Source organism: Somniosus microcephalus, chromosome 18 (genome assembly GCF_052327205.1).
Source record: "Somniosus microcephalus isolate GS21.2 chromosome 18, FLI_Smic_1.0, whole genome shotgun sequence".
Lineage (NCBI taxonomy): Eukaryota > Metazoa > Chordata > Chondrichthyes > Squaliformes > Somniosidae > Somniosus > Somniosus microcephalus.
The window spans coordinates 64748224-64775016 of record NC_141004.1 but is presented as its reverse complement, the minus strand read 5'-3'; the positions used below and the strand labels follow the sequence as shown (position 1 = coordinate 64775016).

Sequence of the window (26793 nt, the reverse complement as noted above, 5' to 3'; positions counted from 1 at the left end):
AGCGACCTGCTCTCACCGCCTCTCTCTCTCTTACAGGGGAATCCGCTACCTCAGCAAGTGCTGCAGGGAGCGCTATGAAATGATCGTCCAGTTACTGAGTCAGGAGAAGTACGATGTGGTCCTGCTGCAGGAGGTAGGTTTAGTCTCCCCAGTAGTGCCTTCCCTGCTGTATTCAGCAGTTTTGCAGCCTGTTTGTCGTTCTGGTTTAAGGTCAGGCCTTTTGGAGCCCAGTTGTGGAGATGCCTGCATAGTCAACGTGAGTGATGAGACAACATCGAAACAAAGAGACAACCCAAATCCCCCTCTCGGGGGTCATTGCTAGGGTGTCATTGGGATCTCTGTCATGACGACGCGCAATGACTGACTGGATGAGAGACGAGAAGTCCAAGTAGCCAATTTTAATGGGTGAGAATTGACCTTTGACCTTCTGTGGAGTTGAAAAAATGTTACTAAATTACAAAATGTCATGTTCCCGGAATCACACTCGGAGTCCCATCAGATGAGAGCTGATCTCCAACTTGCTGTATCAGGGAAGTGATGGGATGCAGGTTCCTGTCAGTGATTTCCAAATTCGCTGACGACACTAAACTAGGAGGAGGGGTGGGCTCTGATGAGGATGTCAGGAGGCTACAGTGCGATTTGGACAGGTTGGGGGAATGGGCGGATACGTGGCAGATGCACTATAATGTGGATAAATGCGAGGTTATCCACTTTGGGGGTAAAAACAGGAGGGTAGATTATTATCTAAATGGCAATAGATTGGGAGATGGGGAAGTGCAGAGGGACCTGGGTGTTCTTGTGCACCAGTCACTGAAGGAGAGCATGCAGGTGCAACAGGCGATTAAGAAGGCAAATGGTATGTTGGCCTTCATATCAAGGGGGTTCGAGTATAAGAATAGGGATACCTTACTACAGCTGTACAAGGTGCTGGTGAGACCGCATCTGGAGTATTGTGTACAGTTTTGGTCGCCCCATCTGCGGAAGGATGTTCTTGCCATGGAAAGAGTGCAACGGCGATTCACCAGGCTGATACCTGGAATGGCGGGAATGACCTACGAAGAGAGATTAAATAGTTTGGGCTTGTACTCACTGGAGTTTAGAAGATTGAGAGGGGATCTCATCGAAACATATAAAATTATGGCAGGCCTGGACAGGCTGAATTCAGAGAGAATGTTTCCAATGGCCGGGGAGCACAGAACCAGGGGCCACAGTCTAAAAATAGCGGGCAAATCATTTAAAACAGAGATGAGGAAGAATTTCTTCACTCAAAGAGTGGTGAGCCTGTGGAATTCCCTGCCACAGAGGGCTGTGAAGGCTAATTCAATAAATATTTTCAAGAGAGAATTGGATATATTTCTGAAGGCTAAGGGGATTAAGGGTTACGGAGAAAAGGCGGGGACGGGGTACTGAACTGGTAAGATCAGCTATGATCTCAGACGAAGATCAGCCATGATCTCATTGAATGGCGGAGCAGGCTCGAAGGGCCGAATGGCCTACTCCTGTTCCTATCTCTATGTTTCTATGTTTCTATACTGTCATCGAGAAGCACACTGGTAAATAAGGGTATATAAATATGCACAGTCCCCACCACTTAAACTGCCCACATTACAGCGAGCAACCGTCAGTGGCAATTAACCATAGCCATTTTCCATCATATTAGAAATCTATTACAGGAAACTCGCTTTTTACCAGCACCTAAATAACCGGAAATCTCTCTTAACCGGCAAAATTCAGGAGTAGGTTCAGGTAAGTTTTACTTCATATTAGTGGCCGTGTAACCGGGGTTCCTGGATCTGTTGCCGTGTAACCGGGGTTCCTGGATCTGTGGCTGTGTAACCGGGGTTCCTGGATCTGTGGCCGTGTAACCGGGATTCCTGGATCTGTGGCCGTGTAACCGGGGTTCCTGGATCTGTGGCCGTGTAACCGGGGTTCCTGGATCTGTGGCCGTGTAACCGGGGTTCCTGGATCTGTGGCCGTGTAACCGGGGTTCCTGGATCTGTGGCCGTGTAACCGGGGTTCCTGGATCCGTGGCCGTGTAACCGGGGTTCCTGGATCTGTGGCTGTGTAACCGGGGTTCCTGGATCCGTGGCCGTGTAACCGGGGTTCCTGGATCTGTGGCCGTGTAACCGGGGTTCCTGGATCTGTGGCCGTGTAACCGGGGTTCCTGGATCTGTGGCCGTGTAACCGGGGTTCCTGGATCTGTGGCCGTGTAACCGGGGTTCCTGGATCTGTGGCCGTGTAACCGGGGTTCCTGGATCTGTGGCCGTGTAACCGGGGTTCCTGGATCTGTGGCCGTGTAACCGGGGTTCCTGGATCTGTGGCCGTGTAACCGGGGTTCCTGGATCTGTGGCCGTGTAACCGGGGTTCCTGGATCTGTGGCCGTGTAACCGGGGTTCCTGGATCTGTGGCCGTGTAACTGGGGTTCCTGCACCTGTTGCCATGCAACAGGGACGCCTGGATCTGTGGCCGTGTCCGGGGCTCTCGTACCTTTTACTATACCTCTCTGTAATCCGGACTTTTTGATCAGCCGGTCCCGTCGGTGCTGGATAAAAAAGAGTTTCCTGTACAATGATGTCGCTTACAATGTATTAAGCTCGACGACAATTTTGGGCAATTCACTAAACTCTTCGTTGAAGTGCGATTACCTTAATTACTCTGGCTCTGATTGTTAAAGTTGTAGGTTGAAAGGATGGTTATACCGTCCAATGCGTTTAGCGGACAAATCGCGTCAAGAAACCTGCTATAAGCGTTGCTGACTGTACTGGCAGATCTCCCCTAGCATTGCTCATGGTGAAGCAGCAAGTATTTTATGACGATAGGAATGTTGTCCTCAATGCGTGACCGGGAAATTGTTGTAGGAATTAAGTGTGACACTTCTAGGAAGTGTCAGACTTTTAATATATTATAGAGATTTGTGTTTGTCCTGAAATTCAGCTGGCTTTCTAATAACAACTTGCATTTATATAGCGCCTTTAATGTCCCACGACGCTTAAATGCTAATACCACTTCACTCCCGGTCGCATGTAATGAAATTGGCTGGTCAGCACCCAGATAATAACATGGGTAACCATCCACAGGAAAGGTGAAATCCTGGAACGCCACCTTGGGTTCACGGGTATCGGCTCAGCTCGGTTGATGGCACTCCTGCTTTTGGGTCAGCAGGTTGAGAGCGTTGAGCCCCATACCAGGACTTGGAGTGCACAACATAGGCTGACACTCCAGCGCACAGCACTGAGAGGGAGTCCTGCATGGTTAGGAGGTGCTATCCTTCAAATGAGATGTTCACCTGAGGTCCAGTCCTCCTAACCCACGTCGAGTGAGAGGCTCGAGGCAGCGGTTGTGTCTCCCAGCATCTTTGGGGAGAGAGAACCTGAGCAGAGAGCCCACAGTGGGCTGGAACTCCCTCCCTAACGGCACTGTGGGAGTACCTTCACCACATGGACTGCAGCGGTTCAAGAAGGTGGCTCACCCCCACCTTTTCAATTAGGGATGGGCAATAAATACTGTTCTTGCCAGCGACGCCCATATCCCGTGAATGAATGGGGGGAAAAAAGACACCCAGTTGGACTGTTGGCCCTCCCGGGGACAGGTATAGCACTGGGCAGATACACTGCGGGCTCTCTAAAACATTACCCTAATAACGGCTCTAGACACCAGCCTGAGACAATGACCTTCCTAAAGCATTAGCTCAACTTTTAATTTCCCCGTACTCTGTAATTTTGCAATCGGCAATAAATGCTGGCCTTGCCAGCGATGCCCACATCCCGTGAATGAATTTTTAAAAGTTCTGCATGTCTCCTAACTGCCAGTGTAAGGGCGTTGGCATCCGAGCCAAGACTCGGACTGTGAGCAGAGACCCCCCACAGTGGGCAGTCCTGTTTGTCTCCTAATTGCCACTACAAGAGGGGTGGCAGCTGGGAACATGCTCTGAATCTGCTTCCAATAGGCTGCAGACATGAAGCTCAGTGACTGAAGCTCGAGGACTTAAAAAATACAGAAGCGGAAACTTTTCCCTAAAGTTGTATCTATACAGCACCGTCTCATCTTTCTCAGTGTCTCAAAGCACTTCAGATAGAATTAACTACTTTTGACTTGTGTAGCTACACCCAGTAGTTGGTGTGCACACCACAATGTTCCTCAAATAGCAACGAGTGTATGGCCAGTTAATCTGTTTTTGTTGGTGGGGTTGAGGGAGAGGTGTTGGCAAGGGCACCGTGACAATTATCTGCTCTTCGAATAGTGCCTCGGGAGCGTTAATCTGAACTCGCGGAACAGGTAGAGCCTTCGTTTAACAATCCGCCCAGTGGTTGCCACCTTCAACAATGCAATACTACCCTCCGTGTGCACAGCACTGGGGTGTCTGCCTAGATTATGTGCTGAAGTCATGAAAAGGAGGCTTAAAACCAAATCCTCTGCCCCATAGGTGAGGTAGGTGTCGGCCGTGGCTCGGTGGGTAGCGCGCTCACCTCCTGAGTCAGAAGGTTGTGGATTTAAGCCCGACTCCAGAGACTTCAGCACAACATCTAAACTGACACTCCAGTGCAGTACTGAGGGAGTGCTGCACTGTTGGAGGCACCATCTTTTGAATGAGACATTACCGAGGTCTCGGGCGGACATACAGGAAACTTTGTGCTATCCGGCACCGACGGGACTGAGCTGTTGCCGTCCCATCAAAACTGCCGGACAAACCAGCGCTAATGTTGAAACATACGGAGATTTTGAGCTCCGTATCTGGCAACAAACCCTGTAGCTTCTAAACAGTCGGCCGGACCTTGCAAGCGTCTCTGTAGCTTAGCAACAGCTTCAGCGAGACCTTGCAGAGCTTGACTGTTGAGGAAAAAAGCAACGAAAAGAAAAAAAACCTAACGAAACGGCTCCTGATTTTTGCCGGTGGCTCGAGCTTGCCGGACATTTAGCCTCCGGATAACACAGTTTCCTGTATAAGAACTTCTAGGACTATTTTGAAGAGGAACCGGGGGGGGAGGGGGGTGCGGTTCTCCCTAGTGTCCTGCCCAATATTTATCCCTCAGCCACCATCACTTAAACAGATTATCTGTCCATTATCACATTGCTGTTTGTGGGAGCTTGCTGTGCACAAATTGGCTGCTGAGTTTCCTTTGTTACAACAGTGACGACACTTCAAAAGTATTTCATTGGTTGTAAATCGCTTTGAAACGTATTGAGATGGTAACAGGCGCTATAGAAATGCAAGTCTTTTACCAACTGAACCAATCTGACACCTGTTCTCCATTACAAAAACAAAAGTGGAAAGACAGATGAAACATCTGAGACGGCGTTGTTTTGTTTTTGCAGGTGTGGAGTGAGCAGGATTACCACTTCTTAAGAAGCAAGTTGACAAATACCCAGCCGTATTCAGTATACTTCAGAAGGTATGCAATTATATCTGTTACAAAAAGCGATTCACAAACAAGCCTATTTTCTGCCTTTTGAAGGGCACAGCTAGATCAGCAATTACAGGACAGCTTGGCGCTTAGACAATGCACACAGCCAGCTAAGCACAGAACACGAGCGGGCAACTCGATGTACCAGTCTGAGCCGCTCGCGATTTCTCCCTTTTTTAAAGTCGGATCATTGAGTGCCTGGCCCTCATCATGGGCATTTGTGTGAAATGGGTTGGTATTGCAGGAAGGGGAGTGGCGAATGTTGGGTATGTAGCAGGTTACATTACCTTTCATGTGATTGCAGGCTGTGCATTTCCAACATGTTTTGTTTGTTGGGGCTGGAATCAGACATTACAACAGAGCACTGTGGAGTTAGAGAGAAGGCCCCTGTCTGTCACTAGCAGGAATCTCATGCAGTGTTGAACCAAAACATCAGCACTCTGACATAGTGGATAAGGTTTCCCAATAAACTGCACTCTGTCCACTTGGAATCTCTACCATAAGTCAGCCACATAAATACTGTGGCAACAAGAGCAGGCCAGAGGCTGGGTATTCTGTGGCGAGTGTCTCACCTCCTGACTCCCCAAAGCCTTTCTACCATCTACAAGGCACAAGTCAGGAGTGTGATGGAATACTCTCCACTTGCCTGGATGAGTGCAGCTCCAACAACACTCAAGAAGCTCGACACCATCCAGGACAAAGCAGCCCGCTTGATTAGCACCCCATCCATCACCTTAAACATTCACTCCCTCCACCATCGACGCACCGTGGCTGCAGTGTGTACCATCTACAAGATGCACTGCAGCAACTCGCCAAGGCTTCTTCGGCGGCACCTCCCAAACCCGCGACCTCTTCCAACTAGAAGGACAAGGGCAGCAGGCGCATGGGAACACCACCACCTCCAAGTTCCCCTCCAAGTCACACGCCATCCTGACGTGGAAGTATATCGCCGTTCCTTCATCGTGGCTGGGTCAAAATCCTGGAATTCCCTCCCTCCTTTCACCACAAGGATTGCAGCGGTTCAAGAAGGCGGCTCACCACCTTCTCGAGGGCAATTAGGGATGGGCGATAAATGCTGGCCTTGCCACCGACGCCCCCATCCCATAAACTCTTTTTTTTAAATCAAGGTGCTTCCCGTGACCCTCTTGGTTGGGTATGGTGTATAGTGGATGGGGGAGGAGAGGCTAAGATTACTAGTGTAGATTGGGAGTTCTGGGGCGTGGCAGTGACATTCTGGCCCGATTTTAACAGGCGAGGGTGGGCACGGTGAGTGTGAGCCCCAAAGTGGGTGGTGCACCCGGAGCGTTCGAGGACATGGAGGCTGATCTTAACGGCTGGGGTCTCATTTAAATAAATGGTCCCAGTGTCACACCCGGCCAGATTCACTGCCTGGCTGGTGCGCGGGAGCTGGAATATGCCGACGGGACCCGGGGTATCCGTGGAAACAGTCAGTGGGAGGAGGGGTCTGGCGACGATTGGCGATCGGAGGAGGCCCATGGACTCCTTGCGGGGCCTGCAGAGGTGTGTCGTTGCACTCCTCCTCTTCCTGGGCCATGAGGGGTTCTAATAGGAGCACCTTTTTAAGACTAACCTGGGCCTTTCCTGGCCAGTCGTCGCCCCTCGCCACGGTCCTGCTGTAGACGGTGCGGAACTCCCCCTGACGCGAGGTTAATATTACGCCGCGGTGCCGCCGTCCTCTCGGTAGGGTGTGGTGAGTGGGGTGAATTCTGTTCCTGTATCTGTCGTCTGTTTTGTTTACACGCCACAAGTAAGGACGGTCTGATTCAGAAATGAGTGTAGAAGCTGATGTAAATGGATCTGTCCAAACACTGACCTTAAACCACTGTGAATGTGTTTTGCTGGCTCTCTTTCAGCGGGGCTATAGGAAGTGGACTGTGTGTCTTCTCCAGATACAGAATAACTGACTCCTTCCTCTACCGCTACTCCCTGAATGGCTACCCTTATAAGGTACGGTAGATGTGTTTGGGGCAAGAGTTTAATCGTAAAATAATCAATAGAATCTTGCTTCTTGGTTAGTCCTTCCAGTTTATCTGATGCACTTTAACACTGGACTATAAGCTCCCTGATGGCTCAGCTGGTTAAGGCAGTGAGTACCAAGGACATGCAGTCAGAATGATCCCAGATATGATCACCGATCTGTGCTGATTTCAGCCTGGATGGCGGTAGAATTACTATAACTGGATTAGGGAGGCGATGAAATTGTGCCGAGTTCACACACCTGATCGCTGTCTAGTGATCTCACTGGAATGTCTGAACATTATTTGAGGACAGCCTAAGGCTCTGCTGTGATTTCCCTACACCATCCGCCCTCCATTGCTCAAATAACTCGCCCAGGCTCGCTGTCCAGACTCACTTGGTCAACATGCTCGGGTGTGACTGGTTTAAATGGAATCTAAACCCGGGGCGCGGAGAAAATAAACAGTAAAAGGCAGAACCAAAGAATCTCATTACCCGGCACAGAGTAAAGTGTTTGTAACACCGAGTCTGTCCAAGGAATCATTCTGACTGCAGAGTGGGCATTGGGGCTTTAACCAACGTGTAAGCAGTTCTGTAACCTGTGGCACAGCAAGGCCACGGCTTCAATCCGTGGGCTTACAGCGCCGCATAGTTAAAGCACAGTATTTGTACAGTGCAATGTAGCTCTGATGGAAAAGTAACCCATAATCCTGCTGTCTCTAGTTTCACCACGGCGACTGGTTTGGCGGGAAATCTGTCGGCTTGGTTATTCTGAACATACACGGTGTGATCGTCCATGTTTATGTCACCCACGTAAGTGGCATCTGAGTATTCAGTGAGTGAGAACATAAACAGCATGCGCACTCTGGCTTAGTCTCTCTTGCATGCATGAAATCACGGCCCTATGTCTCCGGCTGTCGCACAAGTGCCTCCCTTACGTTCTCGGGCGTGGCTCTCTTGAACCCACTCTTTATTACTTTGACTCTGTCTTTCTATCCATCTGCGTCCCTCTCTGTCCCTGACTCTCTTTTTCCCCCCCTCCCCCGTGCGTGCTCTCACATCATCCCTCCAAAGTACAAATTTTGTTTGCAAATGGTTTGAAATGTGTTGCCCTTGGCATTTGCTGTGCTTTGGATGTGAAGTGTTGCCGCGGGCTTGAAGCTGAACTGCCTGAATTCGGGACCAAACCTGGCTCTCGTCTCCTCTCCTACAGCTTCACGCGGAGTACTGCAGGGAAAAGGACGATTACCTCCCCCACCGCCTGCTGCAGGCCTGGGAGCTGGGACAGTTCATACGGTAAGAAGTGTGCAAAACCCACGCCGCTGACCCTTGCTAGAAAGCCCAATGATCCCTTTCAACACTCGGACCTTCTTTTTGTTTGCCAGCCATACAGGCAAAACGGCAGATGTCACGATTCTGGGTGGAGATTTGAACATGCATCCCAGTGACCTGGGGAACCGACTGCTGCAATGCTACACCGGGATGAAGGACTCGTTCTTGGAGACTGCAAAATTTGAGGTAAGCTTTTGTCAGAAACTCCGGGCTCTGATGGTGCCTTTCACATCCTCAGGACATCTCGAGGTGCTTCACAGCCAATGACTTACTTTTTGACGTGTAGTCCCTGTTGTAATGTAGGAAACACGGCAGTCACTTGCGCACAGCAAGGTCCCACAAACAATGTGACAATGACCAGATAATCAGTTCTGGTGTTGTTGAGGGATAAATATTGGGAGAACGCCCCTTCACTTCGAAATAGTGGGATCTTTTTGATCCACCTGAGAGGGCAGACAGGGCCTCGGCTTAACGTCTCATCTGAAAGACGACCTCTCCGACAATGCAGCACTCCCTCAGCACTGCACTGGGCGAGTTGGCCTAGTTTATTTGCTCAAGTCTCTGGAGTGGGATTTGAACACTCAAACTCCTGACTCCGAGGCGAGAGTGGCAGCGACTGAGCCCCGGCTGGCACACTCTGCAATCCTCTGTCGTCAAACTGCCCTGGCTCAGAATGTCACCGATGGAAGCCTGGTTGGCAGGCAGATTCCTGGTTGGCAGCCAGTGAATGATGTGGCATTTAGAGGGGCAATTTTGCGTTCACTTTTTAAATGGGGGGGGGGGGAATATCACTAAAGATTTCTGTACCTGTTGGGAGATTTTTCCCCCTCCTGCTCAGCTTGCTGGACTCCTGACTGGGGAGAAGGATCCGCAGATTGTTCTGTATGTAGAGATCGGCACTTTGGGATGTTGTGGTTGCGGATAATTTATTTGTGGTCGTTTGCCCTTGTCAGGTGGCTGAACTGGTTTATTTTTATTTATTTACTACCTTGTACTGTCAGATGATGGCATAAAATAGCTCTCTGCAAGCAGCAGATCCAACAGCTGTTTACTGCCTCTAACACGGTGCTGCACTGTGACTGGAAACACTCAGCAGGTCCGGCAGCACCTGTCCAAAGAAGGGGAAAATGCCGGCGTTTGCGAGTGCTGATGAAGGTTATCCCTGAAATGTCGACAGCTTTCCTTTCTTCACACCTACTGAGTATTTCCAGCATTTTCTGTTTTTGTTTCAGACTTCCAGCATCCGCAGTATTTTTTTCTTTGCTGCCCTGTAACCGTTACACACTGGGATTCATCACTTCACTGCTTTGTTATTATGGGCTGTTTGGCTGGCAGCCAGGTGCAGTTATAGAGTGGGTGCGGGTACAGTACTTCATTCATTAATTAGGAGGATTCCTTCTCCTGATCTGTCTGGAGCAGGATCTTCGCTCAAATTACAGTGCCAATTCTCTACCCCTACAGATATACTCATTTCATTCTTTAGCGATTCCACTCACACCACAGGCTAAACGTCCTCCAGCATTTCCTCTTCGAGAGCTCCCGTCATTTCCACCTGTGCCCAAGTCACCTTCCTTCTCGTGAGCCACAAGTGTACATCCAGTAATGGATCTTTCTCCTGATAGATTGAGCAGTTTGATGCAAAATGCTATTTACAGCCACCGTTCCGGCCTAGACTGTCCCGCGAGTACAGATCGGTAATGTGTAAATCTCACTGCTGACCTGTGCACGTTGGTTTACGAGCGTGTGCTGCCAGAGCAAAGCGACAGATCCGGCAGCAAGCGGGGCCAGTGACCGCTGTTTGTCAGCTGTGGCTCAGTGGGCAGCACTCTCTCCTCTGAGACACAAGGTTGTGGGTTCAAGTCCCACCCCAGAGACCTGAGCGCATAATCTAAGCTGACACTCCAGTGCCGCACTCAGGGAGTGCTACACTGTTGGACGTGCCAACTTTCGGATGAGATGTTAAACCGAGGCCTTGTCTGCCCACTTTGAAGAAGAGCAGGGGAGGTTGCCCTTGTGTCCTGGCCAATATTTATCCCTCAACCAACATCACTAAAACAGGGCTGTTTGTGGGATCTTGCTGTGTGCAAATTGGCTGCCGTGTTTCCTACATTACAACAGTGACTACACTTCAAAAAGTACTTCAGTGGCTGTAAAGCGCTTTGCGATGTCCTGAGGTCGTGAAAGGTCCTGTATAAATGCAAGTCCTTTCTTCCCTTCTTCCCTTCTTCCCTCTCTGCCATTGGTGAGACTTTTCCTCTGGGGTCCAGAGATTAACCCTGCCTCTTGTGAGGTGGTGTTCCCTTCCTCAAAGACATAATATAAATCGGGGTGTTATTCGGGTAGCAGATTGGAAGATATTTTTTCTATTGACGGAGACAGCTGACGGCAGTCACACTCCTAACTAAGAACCCGACAGGCTGGGAAATGACAGCGTCCTGGGCCGATGAAAGTCTGGGCCGGTGAATCTGCCATGGAGCAGGCAGCGCTCGTGTCTTAAGCTAAACATTGGGGAGGCGGCCCTCCAGCGGCAGCCTCAACAGTCAGGCCTCTTGTGTTTGGCCTGGGAGCCCATTATCCCTGCTGAAGCCAGCAGCCGACAACCAGTCTAAATAGCGGCTCCCCCCATGACGGGAACAAAAGAAAAGGCGAAGAGAGAGAAAAAGGGAGACTGGCGTCTCCGGGCTGTTCAAGTAGTTTGTATCTTTGGGTTGCTAACATGCCCTCGTTCCGGTGAGCGGATAAGGGAGCCCCTTTGGATCCTGGAGTGTTTCGTCCTGGCCGGCCTCCCTCCTTCCACTCTACATAAACTTAAGCTCATCCAAAGCTCTGCTGCCCGTATCTTACCTCGCACCAAGTCTCGTTCACCCATCACCCCTTGTGCTCACTGACCTACATTGGCTCCCGCTACGACAACGCCTCAATTTTAAAATCTTCATTTTTTTCAAATCCCTCCACGGCCTCGCCTCTACCTATCTCTGTAATATCCTCCAGCCCTACAAGCCTTCAAAACCTCAGAGCTCATCCAATTCTGGCCTCTTGCGCATCCCCGATTTTAATCGCTCCACCATTGGCGGCCGTGCTTTCAGCTGCCTAGGCCCCAAGCTCTGGAATTTCCCCCCTCTCTACCTCTCAATCCTCCTTTTAAGATGCTCCTTTAAAATCTACCTCTTTGACCAAGCTTTTGTTTGTCTGTCCTGATGTGTCCTTCTGTGGCTTGGTGTCAAAAATGTTTTTATTGATCACGCTCCTGTGAAGCGCCTTGGGAAGTTTTGCTACATTAAAGGCGCTACAGGAAACTTTCGATTAACCGGCACCTCAATAACTGGAAATCTCGGTTAACCGGCAAAATTCAGGAGTAGGTTCAGGTAACTTTTATTACTTGCCTTCCTCCATGTGTTGCTGTGCAAGGGTGTGGCTGCAGCTGTTGCTAAGCTACAGAGACGCTTGCAACTTGTGGCCATTGTTTTGAAGCACAGGGTTTGTTGCTTTATACGGAGCTCTGAGCTCCCTATCTTTTACTATAGCGTTCGGTTATCCGGAATTTTTGATGAACCGGCACCACGTCGGTCCCGTCCGTGCCGGATAAAAAAAAAATTCCTGTATATAAATGCAAGTTGTCGTTGCCCTGTAGACGTCCCAAGGTCTGTACGATTCTGCTACAGTTACTGTTTAGTTGGTCTGATCTTGCTGTGAATTTTAATCTATGGATGAAGGCCCACCCATTGTGTAGCAGTACTTCAATCAGGTTTCAAAGATGTCCCGATCCACAAGAGCAAGTTCTTCAGATGAACCCTAAGATTGGACCGCTGCCAGCAGCTCGCTGCCAGCCACCCATCGCATCTGTGTATGTCAAATATTAATAGTTCATGGGGATTCATGCTTTGTTGATGAAAATTCCATCCATTCATTGCCGACCGCACTGCAGTACCTCAGCACAGGTCACGTGATCTTCAGGGTACACTGATGAAGTAACAGAACATTCCCCATCTTCACAATATATTGTAATCCATTCAAAAAACAACATTCCTGCAAATGCTGGAACAAATACAAGTGGAATTCTCTGCCACAGAGGGCGGTGGAGGCCAGTTCATTAAATATATTCAAGAAAGAGTTGGATATATTTCTTAAGGCTAAAGGGATCAAGGGATATGGGGAGAAGGCAGGGACAGGGTACTGAATTTGGATGATCAGCCATGATCTCATTGAATGGCGGAGCAGGCTCGAAGGGCCTACTCCTGCTCCTATCTTCTATGTTTCTAGAATGCTGGAAGTGCTCAGCCGGTCAAGCAGCTTCTGTGGAGAGCGCAGGAGTTGGCGTCTTTGGGTGCGTGGAATCCTTGTGTCTAATCAATCAGTTTTAATAAAGGTTTCTACCCACAATGGTAACTTGTCTGTTCTCACACTCGGCAGATCTGGCAGTAGCTGTGGGATCAGGTTTCCCTGATGTTGTAATACATGTGGGCTAATGGACAGCTTGATAATGGGAACACGCAGTTAAAGGCGACACCTCGTTGATCCTGTTTCATTCCCGTACATTCTGCTGGTGCCTAAGCACAGCCATTGAGGCCCCATTTTAAAGTAACTGAATGCCGATTAACCTTTTCCATTGTTTCTTGCTCTTCCTTTTCCAATGTTTTTCTTTAAAGTAGTGACTGGCGATGAGCCCACTGCTGGAGCTTGGCTTGAGGGAGTTACTGAGTGTGAGTGAGCAGTCTGACGAAGCTAAACCAACACACACAGTTTATGTGTGCCAAGTTAATGACCGTGTATCTCTGCTGATAACAACTCCTTCCTTCTGTCGGGTTCAGTAACTCCTACATGCCAGTTTACTTATAGCAATATAATTGATGGTTGCAGTTCATTCCCGATCTTTCTCATTCCTTCGCCCCTTCCCTGAAGGTTGCATTTCACCTAACGTTTGAGCCCAAAGAGTATGTCAGCCGGCTGTTCGGCCACATGAGGCATCGCGGCCAAGCCTTATGCTGCCCCTTTATTCAATGATCCAGACACTAGTCCTTCCAGCAGGGGTTGCCGGATAGTGATTGGGAGCAGGAGCCCTGGCCTATCCGTTTTCTTCTCCCAGCCAAGCGGTGTTGAGGCCACTTGTAGTCCCTTCGCTCTCATCAGAGGTTTGCTGTTGAATCGCAAATAGTTAAGAAAGCCAGGGAAACTCCGGAGGTCATTTTAGTTCCTTGTACTATTTTGAAAGGGCTGCTGATGACATCAACTCTATACTGGGAGCAGTGGGGTTGAAGGAGGATTTACTCAGCGTGGTTAGGGGTCCCTTTAAGGATTTTCCACTATAACTGCATTGTGTTTCCCCACAGGGCTGTGAAGGCGGGTGTACTCTGCTGTCTCAGAATTGCTTTGCCTCAGTCACTGACTCGCAATCATTCCCTTCAGGCATTCGCATTGACTACGTTCTCTACAAGGTAAGGGGCTGGATCCCACAGCACTTCACAGAAACAAATGGGAGGGTGGGGGTGGCGGGGGGTTTGAAGGGAGGGGAATGAATTCGGAAATGGGAGCTGTAGGAACGATTAAGTGATGTGTGTTTGGGAAATCCTAGGGGTCGAGGGGCTTCCCTGTGACGTGTGAGCACCTGACGACTACAAGTGGTACAGCGCCTGGGAAAAACATTCCATATTCGGACCACGAAGCTGTGTGCGCCACACTGAGTGTCCAGAAAGACGGGAATGCTGTCAACAGGACGAGGCACAGTGAAGGTGAGTCATGTCTGCTTCACGTGGACCCAGGCCAGTGCCCACTTCATTGCGCTTACGTCGTGTTTTAGACCTTAACAGGCTCGTGTTGAGACTGAACAGGCTGGGGCTCTCTTCTCTAGAAAAGAGAAGACTGAGAGGTGACCTGATCGAGATCAGGGAGTAGAGGTTCGATAAGGTAGACGTAGAGAAGATAGTTCCACTTGTGGGGTAGTCCAAAACTAGGGGCCATAAATATGAGAGAGTCACTAATAAATCCGATAAGGAATTCGGGAGAAGCTTCTTTACCCAGAGAGTGGTGAGAATATGGAACTTACTACTACAAGAAGTAGTTGAGGCGACTAGCATAGATTCACTTAAGGGAAAGATCGATAAACATGAGGGAGAAAGGAATAGAAGGTTACGCTGATCGGGTGAGAGGAAGTAAGGTGGGAGGAAGCTCGTGTGGAGCATAAACCCCGGCACAGACCAGTTGGGCCAAATGGCCTGTTTCTGTGCTGTAAATTCTGTGTGTTCTTATTCGATTTAAAAGATTGGTATAATTGGTCCAACATTGAGTGTAGACACTTCGCTGCAGAGTCTGAAGTGCATTTAAGCACAAGAGTTTTACAGTCTTGGTACATTCTGGTATCTTTGGTCCACTCATTTGTCAGCGGGTGTGGTGACTTCAAGCAGCTCCCTCAAAGGCTCCATTAGTTAATGCACTGATCGCTGAGTCATCCAGACCCTGGCAGGCCCCAGCTTCAATATCCAGTCTGTGTGGAGCCGCAGCGACAGTCTGAGCACCGAAGTTGGCCTCGGTGCCCTTGGGATAGGAAGGAGAAAATTTCCCAGGGCTCCCCTTTCCTGTACGTGTGTACGAGGGCAGGATTGGTCTCCGTCTGTGATGGCCTCAAAGTTGAATAGCCTGATGATGATCCCTGTTTAAAAATGGTACCAAAGGCTGTCTAATCACAACCTAACAGGAGTCGGTGTCTTCAGGAGAGATGGGGAGAACATTTTGTGGGAAAAGGAAGGAGGGAACGGGAGCACTATTAGAAGAAACCTGGGAGATGTAAGAAGTGACGTCAAGTTAACGAGCTGCCTCAGTAGTTCTGTGGGGGAAATGAACCGCTTGGTGGGACACGAAGTCACGGAGAGTAGGAAGGTATCCCTGGTCAGTGCTAAATTAGCCAATCTCATCGCAACAGCAGTAGCTGTGCCATAATTGTCATCGATGCCCCTAGGCTAGTGAAAGACCAGAGTTCCTGGTCACTATCCAGTAGAAGAGGTGGTGGAAACCTTGGTTGAAAGGCTGAGTTTTAAGAAGGCTTTTAAAGCCAAAGAATGAAGGAAGAGGTTAGGAGAAACTTTTTCTTTTTAAACAGAGGGTTGTTTAGACGTGGAATCCTCTACCAGAAGATAGTGGTGGAAGCAGGCTCCATAATAGCTTTTAAAGAGGAAGTGGATAAAGATTTGAAAGGGTAGGGGAATGGGACTGTGTATAGTTCTTTCAGAGAACTGGCGCGGACACGATGGGTTGAGTGGCCTCCTTTTGTGCTGTCTGATCCAAGTGTTCAAATAATTCAGTTATTCCTATCTTTTGCATTTCTCAAGTATCTGCTCAACATTTGTTTAAAATTAGGTCACTTTCCAGTTTTGGTTGGGTCAAGAAATTGTTGACTTGCACGCAAAGCAAGAATTGCACTGTTGTTTTCAAACATGTAATTCGAGTCCCAAGTTTGGCTCCCACATAAAGCAAGTTGTGTAGTCTCTGCAATTAGTTCCTGTGGTACAAAGCCCCAAGGCCAACCAGTGACGGTGATTGCCAAATGGATAGTCAAGTGCATCTTTACATTGCTACTTCAAGGGAAGAAGCTCAAGATTGGCTGCTAGCTGGGCATCTCTTGGTCCCATTCCAATTGATGACATTCAAGGGCACCACACGGAGCAATCTCTACAAATTTACTGAGTTTAAATTTAGCACCTAACGATGGGGTGGGTAGAGTTTCCGCTTTGGGCAAAAGATTGCGATTGCGCCCAGTTATTTTTTTCTCGAATTTGCATATCACCGAACGCAAAATCTGCCATGAACCAGCGTAATCGGGCAGTGTTTTAAAACCTATTTTTTTAAATTTCTCCTATAAATATATCAAGGAATATTTTTTTAAAGTGGTAACTAGATGCAGTTTGAGTAATAGAGCTGAAAATAGGTTTATCACAGAAAATAAGCATTGTTAATCAGTGTCAATCTACCACCTGTGAGTAATCCGATTTTAAATCGCTGAAAATGACTTTTAAAAAAACTGTACCGAACCATCTGTTTGTTATATTGGGGTACAGTAGTCAGTTTGTTCGTAAATTTAAAAAAATTACATTCAAAAGCTTTCAAAACTTGCCTATTAGTGTCCTTGTGCCTAAAAGAACCAGTTTAATTTTTGGAGCCCCCTCAAAGGCCCGCAAACGAGCGCAATTAGCGGCAACTCGCCATGGTGATTAATTCACCCTGGGGGCAGGGCCAGTTTTGTGGGCGGGGCCTGCTTCTAGCACGGTTTTTTAAACTAGCGCCAAAGATCGTGGAAACTCGAGTTGCGCTGACTGTAATTTGCCCTTAAAATTCCACCATCTTTTATGCCGATTTCGGGCGAGTTGCACCGAAAAACCCAGCATAACCGAGCGGACCAATAACCAATCCTGACCGTGCGTGTTATGGCCCCTATGCAGGAGACTCTTGCATTAGTGTTACTACTCCAGTATGAGGAGGATGTACAAATGAAGGAAGGTAGATTTCTTGCCTTGTAAGGTTTTGGTTCTTCAAATGATATGTTTCGTATTTCCTTGGGTTCATGGTTGCTAGAAATGTCCCTAAATTTGAATGAACCAATTTAACTGCGGGTTTATGTATTGGAAGTTCTTTTACCAACCCATGCTTGTAAATTGGATCTTCGTAAGCACGTTCCTCTCCTTTTTAAGACCTTCCTTAAAGCCCACCTCCTTAACCAAGCTTTTGGCCATCCTTCCTAATGGTGCCTTTTGATTACACCTCAGAGAGGCACCTTGGGATGTTTTTCGGCAGTAAGTGCGCTATATAAATGCACATTGCTGGTGTGCACCCTCTACACGTCACAAACCATTCCATTTGTGGTTCATGCCCCTGGGTTTTGTGAACCGCTGCCACTTTGTATCCTCGGCAGCCCCGTTGGCGCTGTGCTAACCGTCCAATTTTGTTCCAGAGACCGACCCACAGCTGGTGGACATTCTGAACGAGGCTCGGGCAGAGGTGAAAGTCGGCATTCACGGGGCGGAGAAGGTGCGCTACTCCTCCGGCAGGATGGCGATCCTGGGGTTCATCCTGCTGCTTCTCGAGGTTGTCATAGCGATCATACCGCTCGTCACCACCACGGCAGAGAACTCGTTCCCCAAGGTGTCCTTCTATATTCTGGGGATGGTGGCCTTCGCTGTGGCACTGCTTGCCGGCATCCTCTACGTATTCCATACCATTGAGGTGAAAATGCTGCAAGGAACAGAGGACCAAATGAGAAATGCCATTCAGGCTTTGCAGGAGAGACTAGGCCGCTGACGGCAGTCAAAGGGCACGTTTCAGACCAGATTGAATTGGGGCTGGTGGTTATAATCGTATCTCCCATGCACAATCTATAGTGAATGCAGTTCTGAATGATACTGCGTGATCTCAATCCTGCATGTTAACCATGAGACTTCATATTGTCAAATACACTCCAGGTGGCTGTACAGTTCCATGGGGGACGGAGGCTAGGGTTTGGGGTAACTTATTTGTTTCACAACATGGGAGCATGATGAGATCTGTTTATGGTTCACATTTCCTTCTGCCCTACCCTCCCCATCGCATGCTTTCCCTCCACCCTCCCCCCATCATGTTACCTGGCCATCCTTCCTTCAGGAGCATGAAGACGCTTCATTCTGCAGACTTCAGCTGTGCCTGAGTTTTGGTTTGTGACTCGGCTCAGTCTGTATCAGGGAGGTCCATGTCTCTGGTAGAAATCTCCCCCTCCACCAACCCATTCCTTCCTACAATGCACCTGAATCAAGAATTGAGGAAGTTTCTCCTCCTGGAGAAGGAGCATGGTGGTTCTGTTACTGGACTCAATCCTGAGAACACTAGTTCAACTCCCACCGTGGCACTTGGAGAATTTGAATTCAAATAATAAATTTTAAAAATCAGTAAAAGTGATCATCAAGTTGTCGGACTGTCGGAAAAATCCAACAGGTTCACTAATGTTCTTTTAGGAAAGGAAACCTGCTGTCCTTACCCGGTCTGGCCTGTGTGATTCAGTCCCACAGCAATGTGGTTGACTCTTTAGGGTTCTCTAAAGTAGCCGAGCGAGCCCCTCCGTTCTATCAAATCATTACAAAGACTTACAGACTATAACGGTTCAAGAAGAAGGCAGCTCACCACCTCCTTCTCAGGCCAACTAGGGATGGGCAATAGATGCCAGCAATGCCCACAGCCTGAGAATAATTTGGGGGGGAGGGGGGGGGAAGTTTGGTTTGTTCAAGCCCTGCATGGCTAGATGTTGGAAGTTAGATTATTGGCCCACTTCAACCGCAACAATGCTGGCACAGTGAAGCCTTCAGGCAAAGCCTAACTTCCAGATCCTGAAGTAAATGTTCTGAGGCTTGGGTCACAGCATTTATCCCAGAGTTGGGGATGAGAAGAGAACATCATTTTATTTACAAAAGTTTATTTTCTTGCAATGCGAGGGCTTTTATCTAGCAGTGTTCTCTCTGGGCGAAAGCAACGTTCCTGGTCCCGTCCCACTATACCCACCCACCCAGGGTTCAGAGTTTATCTCATTTTTGGAAAAGATGTTGAGTGTATATAAGGACATAAGGAAGATTGCTGATCCTGCTTCCTCCAATGGACCATGTATAGTTTGTCGCTATTTTGGACCCTCTATTTAATCTTCAGCGGTCAGTGAGTAACTACAAGTAAATCTTCAAAAAGACTAATCTTGAAATATCAGACCTAAAAGGTAATTGAAGGAAATTGACAGGATATTGCACTAATATCACTCTCCTAACTCTTAAATCTCACAAAACATGGTCTCACCAGAACTGGGACTGTTGTGTTCCTTTGAGGATTTGTTGAGGTTTATTCTTCAATCCCATTCTTAAACAGATATTTGGACATCCTTTTTAAATGCGTTAATTAGTGTGGAGTTGGTGCTTTTCTTCAGAGCCTATTCCAAATGTCATCTATTCTGGGACGGAAGGAAATATACCTCTTGCCCCAAGTCATGCTTGAGCCTTTCCGGTTTTGTATTTGTGTTGTCTGATTCTGTGCTCACACCTTTTGGGTTAACGAGCTGTTCACATTCACATAATTCACAATATCCAGGATTTTAAAGACCTGAATCATGTCCTCTCTTGTTTTTCTTCAATCTCCGAGACACTTCTGCTAACCTTCATTCTTAAATTGATCCTGTTCTCCAAATTCTCTCCAATGAGAGTCAAATATCCTTGTGAAGATGGGGTGACCAAAACTGCATGCAATATGCCAAATGTGGCTTTGTATGTAGAAATATATAGAAGTTACAACCTGGAAACAGGCCATACAGCTCCGTCAGCCAGCTAATACAGGAAACTTTGGTTTATCCGGAGGTTAACTGTCCGGAATGCTCGAGCCACCGGCAAAAATCAGCCGTTTCGTTAGGTTTTTTTTCTTTTCGTTGCTTTTTTTTTTTCACCAGTCAGGCTCTGCAAGGTCTCGCTGAAGCTGTTGCTAAGCTAGAGATGCTTGCAAGGTACGGCCGACTGTTTAGAAGCTGTTGGCAACAGGGTTTGTTGCCAGATACGGAGCTCAAAATCTCCGTATGTTTCAACATTAGCGCTGGTTTGTCCGGCAGTTTTGATGGGACGGCAACAGCTCGGTCCCGTCGGTGCCGGATAGCGCAAAGTTTCCTGTAGTTCTAATCGTAGATTATCTGGGCAAAGCTAAACCGGACTAACCGTAACCCAATAGCTTTTTCAGAGTCACTGCAGGCTCCATGGACTGAATGACGAAGCAGTGATCTCATTGAGGTGTTTAAGATGATTAAAGGATTTGATGAGGTAGAGAGAGAGAAACTATGTCCTCTGGTGGGGGGAGTCCAGAACAAGGGGACATAATCTTAAAATGAGAGCTGGGCCGTTCAGGGGTGATGTCAGAAAGCCCCTCTTCACACACACGGTCGTGGAAACCAGGAACTCTTCCTCCCCCACAAAGCTGTTGAGGCTGGGGGTCAATTGAAAATTTCAAAAGTGAGTTTGATTGATTTTTGTGAGGTAAGGGTATTAAGGGAAATGGAGTTAAGATGCAGTTCAGCCGTGATCTAATTTAAATGACTGAGTCCGTGGGGCTAAATGGCCTCCTCCTGTTTCTATGTTTTGATTCTAACAAGATAAGATCATTTAGCCTAATTTCTTGTTCCTAAACACGCTTGTAATTTGAGTGGTACAAAGCTATGGGTCTGAATATGATTTGAATGGTTTTGACATCAATCATCATCAAAGTATGAGCTGTACCAAGAAGACTCTCAATAGCTCACCAAGCTAATGAGCGGCTCATTGTACAACCAGCTCCATGTATGACATTCCTATTTAAGTCTTTGATAGTATTGAATGAAGTGCTCTGCTTTCTTAGAAATGAAATTAAGATAGTGTACAAAGTTTGACCAGAACAATGTCTTTGAACCTGCAAGTTTTGTATATCGGGCCTACTCCTGGGGGTCACCAGCAATGTTCCCTCGAAGCCATGCGGCTGCGCAGTGTCTGAGGTCCCACGCAGGCCGCTCACCCTCTTTTGCATTGTAAAAACCGTGCATGCGCAGAATTCGAAAGGGCCGCACAGCAATTTAACATTGGTCACCAGCTGTTGAATTTTTCAGTTGGATAGTCTTGAAGTAATATTGCAGAGTTAGCTGGTTGACGACCCTCCATTTTCCCCACGTTACTGCACTAATAGGCGAGAGATTGAGAGGAAGAACCTATGCAAGTTTGTGTTGTGAACTGCTGAGTTGGGATCTTTCAGTTCATTCCTTGTTTCCACTTTAGTTCAAGAGCAAAAAGTGTAACACGGAACTGTTTGGAGCACTGTTGCAACAGTCTGTAAAAACTGTTTTTGGATTGGCTTTTTGGTTGGGTTGAGGCTTTTGGGGAGTTAAAAAAAGACTTGCATTTCTATAATGCCTTTCATGACCCTGGGATATCCCAACGTGCTTTACGGCCACTGTAGTGCTTTTTGAAGTGTTGTAATCTGGGGCTGAGCCCAGCCCAGCCGAGCCACGCTGGGTTGACTTGCTGTGGTCTTGGCTTCTTTTTAAAAATGTGCATCTTGTGACTCCGGTCCTGCCAAACTGGATGATTCCATCAGAATTACAACCCAAAGTTGGTCTCCAGAGCCAGTGTATTGGCCCTAATTGTGATTGGGTGGGACGGTCATTCTAGACCAGATTTTGAACCGGATTTCTTTTAGTGGGTATGTGGAATGCAGCACATGCCAATGTGGGAAGAGGAAAAGATATTATCAAAATACAGATCTTACTGAACCATTACAGTGCATTGAGGGATGTGAGGAAATCCACAGTTTCTCAGACCACTCGTAGTTTAGGACAATTTTATACTGTGTGTTCACATCACTAATTTCACACACAACCACCAGCATTGAAAGACATGAGATTTTCATACCTTTTTAGTCAGGGTGGGACTTGCAGCCAGGCCCCTCTGGTCGATGGACAATGACCCACCGCACTGTGCCACTCACAGCACTTTGGTTATTTAATAGGCACATGGCATTACTAGGGTTGCCAACTCTGGCTGGGTGCATTCCTGGAGATTTCATCACATGACTTCCTGCCTCTAGCTGCCCCGCCCCCCACTCCTGCCATTGGTCACCCGACCTGCCCACCCTCACCCCGTACCCCCTTTGGCCAATAGAAAGGGAACACACTCTTCAGTACCCCACTGGAGGGTTGTTGGCTGTCACTCAAACGGCCTTTACCCCCAACTCCAATATTTTTTATAAACAATAGTGATTTTGAAAAAATGAAAATAAACACACTGCCCCTAATGGTTTTGTTACAGATTTGCTGGCAGCAAAGTCTAGGAGATTAATCTTTAATTCCTGGAGACGCCTGGGCAATCCTGGAAGGTTGACAACTCTGTGCACTACCCAGCCCTGAGAGTTATCATAAAAGTTTAGAGCCATCTTCTCTCATACATTGGTATAAACATAATCCCTGTCAAGATGAGTGTCCGTTGAGCCAATCAACAAATGGAAATTAATTTGAATTGAGTTGTCTGTTCATGATGTATAAAAATCTATGAAATGATGGTGAATTATATATTAATGGAGTGTGGGCCCATATGCTGGATGGGAGAGGTTTCTGATGCCAGTGAAGATGATGGACATTATTTTGATCATGTGACCAACATTGCACTGTTGGGTTGCTTGAAGTAATATGATTTGCTGTGTAAGTATGTACTTATTTTTATTTAATGTATAAAATTATGGATGGTCAAAGAAGCAGTTGTTGAAAATGTCAGCAGGTCTTATGGCTGGATCCTGCTCCTCAGTAATCCAGTCCTGGAGACATTCTGTTCAGTAACTAGAACCTGAGGAGTACATTGAACTGCTGCAGTGAACAGTTTCAGGCTCACAAAACTGCAAGACCTCAAGGGATAGAAGTGTGTTCTGCAGCATTTGCAATCTAGGGTAGGCTTCAGTGAAACAACAGAGAACCAGATGGGTCGTGGGCGAACATGCTTAAGACCCAGTCCTTGGGCAGCAATCCTCGTAGAATATTAGGCAGTTGTAGCATTGCAGAGCCGTGAGTGCAGCCCCAAGCTGCTGACCTATTTATAGCTTGTGGACTCGTGGTGTATATAACAGTCCAGTCCGATGCATGGCTCCTTTGATATGATGCTGTTTCCCCAGTGGGCTTGGCCCGTAAACCTCCACAGCTGAAGCATGGCGCGCCATTATACCTGTGATTCCTCGCTTGGCACCCAACCCATCACACTGGAGACTGGCATAGCCCTCATCCATCAGGCACTCCTACACAGCCCCATAGGAGCCTTGCCTCCCAAGAGTTCTCACGTGGTGACAGGACCAAGAGTGTTGCTTTTTTTTAAAATATATTTTTGAATGTTTTTTTTGGGGGGGTGGGTTTCTATGCTCATCAAGGTGAGGGATGTTGGTGCTGGGGAATGGAGCACTTGCCATTTTGGGCACTCAGTGTCTGCACCGAGCGGACCCAGGTCAGACATAGGACCACTTGAGTAATGCTATCCTTACCCTGCCCCAATAATGTGCCTCAACCTCAAGAACACTCCCTACTGCAGCAGTGAGTTATTTCCATTTCCCACACTGGTTCTCTCTGGCCTATTCGAACGAGATTGCCAGTTTAGTGGCAGTTTGGGTACAATTTTGAACAGTGGTCCTGTGCCCATTGGGAACTGGATGAGACTGCTCAAACCTACATCACGTAGGACCCTTCGTAGCCAACAGAGGAGACCTTCATTCCATCAGGCTCGGCTAGCTTTGAACCCAGGCCCCAATGTCTAACCTACTCTTCCACCCTGTCTGCCAAACAGTATCCAGAAGGGGCAAAAAACAAAGTCCCTGGCTGATAACTGGTATTGGATTGTTTATCCCTATCTGTGATTGAACACACAGCAGCTGTCTCCTAAGTGAGAACCCTCCTCTATAATTAATTATACTAGGTGCACCGCGTTACTGAACTCGCAAGAAAACCTAGTTCGTGCTGGAACACTTTTTAATTTAGCAGTGACTCCAGAGGCTCCTGTGTGCTGTACAGCAACCTGAAATTGAGAAACCATTTCACTTGCATTATATGTGCGGGCCTAGTACTTAGGAGATGCTTATTAATCTCAGGAAGACTACTGTTTAAAAAGAAATCATTCCTTCACCTCTTTCTGATCCATTTTACAGCTGTGTTTTACTTTGATTTTATTTGCTGTAATAAAACTGCTCTGCAGCGTGCAAGAACACAATAAAGCTTTAAAATTCAACCTTGTTTTCCTCTTCCTTTTTAAATCCCATGAAATCAGCTTGTTCAGGCCAAACAATGGCAAGCTTGGGTTTGGATTCTGTGCCTGCCTGGGACTACAAGTTGAACCTGTCAGTAGGGTATCTGATTTGTCAACACCACGCCTGTGCGGTCTGCATCACAGCCACTCCGTGATTTTAAAACACTAAATTAAATTGGCAAATTAATCATAGAATAGAATCGTAGAAATTTACAGCACGGGAAGGAGGCCATTCAGCCCATCGTGCCTGTGCTGGCCGACACAGCTATCCAGCCTAATCCCACTTTCCCACTCTTGGTCCGTAGCCCTGTAGGTTATGGCACTTCAAACGCATATCCAAGCACTTTTTAAATGTGGTGAGGGTTTCTCCTAATCGGGGCACGGTGGCATAGTGGTTAGCACTGTTGCCTCACAGCGCCAGGGACCCGGGTTCAAATCTGGCCTTGGGCGACTGTGTGTGGAGTTTGCACATTCTCCCTGTGTCTGCGTGGGTTTCCTCCGGGTGCTCGGGTTTCCTCCCACAGTCCAAAGATGTGCAGGTTAGGTTGATTTGGCTATGATAAATTGACCCTTAGTGTTAGGGGATTAAATACGTGGGGTTACGTGGATAGGGTGGGATATGTGTCGGTGCAGGCTCGATGGGCCGAAATGGTCTCTATCTCCACTGTAGATTCTGTGATAATCAATAGGAGTCTCACTTACACACTGACTTCAAGAAAGATATTTCATCATTTTTTTTCCCTCTTGCAAATATTCTCTGTGACATTTCTCCCCTCCCTTTCTTTTCTTTCCTTTCCCGAAGGCATTGACTCCTTGTAGCTTGCCTAAATGGCCATTATTCATTGTATGAGTCCTGGAGCTGGTGGGCTATTTGGCCATGGAGGCATCGCAGTCCAGCTCTATCCGGTCACTCCACTCCCCATCCACGTGCACGTCCAACAAGTGTTGCTGGATGGTAATCAGGAGGGATAATCCTGGTTGCTTCTCCCCTCTCTCCAACCCAGGATTGCTGCCTCAGCTGCGATGACCGAGACCAAACCTGGTCATTTATGTGCTGTGTCCGGTTCACCTCACTAAACCCCCGCAGTGGTTTCTTCATTTATGGTGCTTGTAAACGCTTTAAAGCCTCTCGCTGTAGTATTAATTACACAAAGGGACTCGTCATTCGAGTCCAGTCACCCTGCAAGAAACAATCTTAAAAGATTATCACTGAATCTAGGGAATCCTGATGCCCAACTTGTGTTTGCTTCAACCAAACTGCTGAGTCTAGATGATGAGAAATGGTGAATGCTGAAAATCTGACAAAAAATACCAGATGCTGGAAATAGACAGCAAGTCTGTCAGCATCTGATGCAGAGAGAGAGAGGGTCCCACCTAGAATAAAAACAACATGCTGGAAACACTCAGCAGGTCAGGCAGCACCTGTGGAGAGAGAAACAGTCAATGTTTCAGGTTGGTGATCTTTGGTCAGAACTGGATCGGTGCTGCTGGAGAGGTTGAGAGCATGCATGTGGCGGCGCGTGGCGTTGAGTGTGGATCTCTGGATGCGGCGAGAGCAGCGGTGCGAGGAACGCTGAGATATCTAATCCTGGGTGGATCTGAAACACGAAGGGTGGAATTTCAGTTGGAGGAAGTTCAGTTCTGACGAAGGGTCATCGACCTGAAGCGCTAACTCTGTTTCTCTCTCCACGGATGCTGCCTGACCTGCTGAGTGCTTCCAACATCTTCTGTCTTTATTTCAGATTTCCAGCATCCGCAGTATTTTGCTTTTGTCCCACCTGGAATGTTTGTTTTAGCTGCTAATCGACCTGTCCACTTCTATCATGGGGTTTGTCGATTAGGTTTATGAGTTATTGATGCAAATGACCCCTGACATCACAGCTGACCGAAGCTAATTTTAAAGAACTAAACAAGTCAACACATCATTCGCCAGCAGCCTTGCCTGCAGAGTGAATTCACCTATTGGAAGTATTTTTCCTCAACACTCGGACTCCTGCTCCTCCATCCACAGCAGACATTTGTACAAGCCAGCTTAACATTGTGGCGGAGCCACCAAAGGACTCAGAGCGGTTGTACATAATTCCTTTAACAGCAATGTAGTTACTGTCTGTGCCTGTACCTTTAATTACACTGTTTGACTGTACAATGTCTAGTTACCTTTACAGCACGGCTTCAACGTGATGACGTCATGCCGTTAGTCACGTGATGCCCCAATGGCGGGAAGAACGTGATGACGTCATGACGTCAGTCCTCGGACCAGAGGATCAGTCCTCGTGGAGCCCTCAAGGAGAGTAGACCTGTTATTGATGTGT

General features: G+C 47.7%; 1 protein-coding gene across 1 annotated transcript in view; it reads left to right on the top strand.

Annotated features, from left to right (window-relative positions):
- Window positions 1-24463, top strand: part of LOC147105332 (sphingomyelin phosphodiesterase 2-like) — a 47690-nt gene extending 23227 nt beyond the window's left edge. Inside the window, exons 3-11 of the mRNA XM_086011597.1 lie at window positions 37-133; window positions 5314-5390; window positions 7277-7370; window positions 8103-8192; window positions 8593-8675; window positions 8765-8897; window positions 14039-14143; window positions 14281-14437; window positions 17647-24463. Of these exons, the coding sequence (XP_085867723.1) occupies window positions 37-133; window positions 5314-5390; window positions 7277-7370; window positions 8103-8192; window positions 8593-8675; window positions 8765-8897; window positions 14039-14143; window positions 14281-14437; window positions 17647-17993 (1183 nt within the window). The 3' untranslated portion in view covers window positions 17994-24463. The remainder of the gene's footprint in view (window positions 1-36; window positions 134-5313; window positions 5391-7276; window positions 7371-8102; window positions 8193-8592; window positions 8676-8764; window positions 8898-14038; window positions 14144-14280; window positions 14438-17646) is intronic.
- Window positions 24464-26793: the final 2330 nt, after the last annotated feature.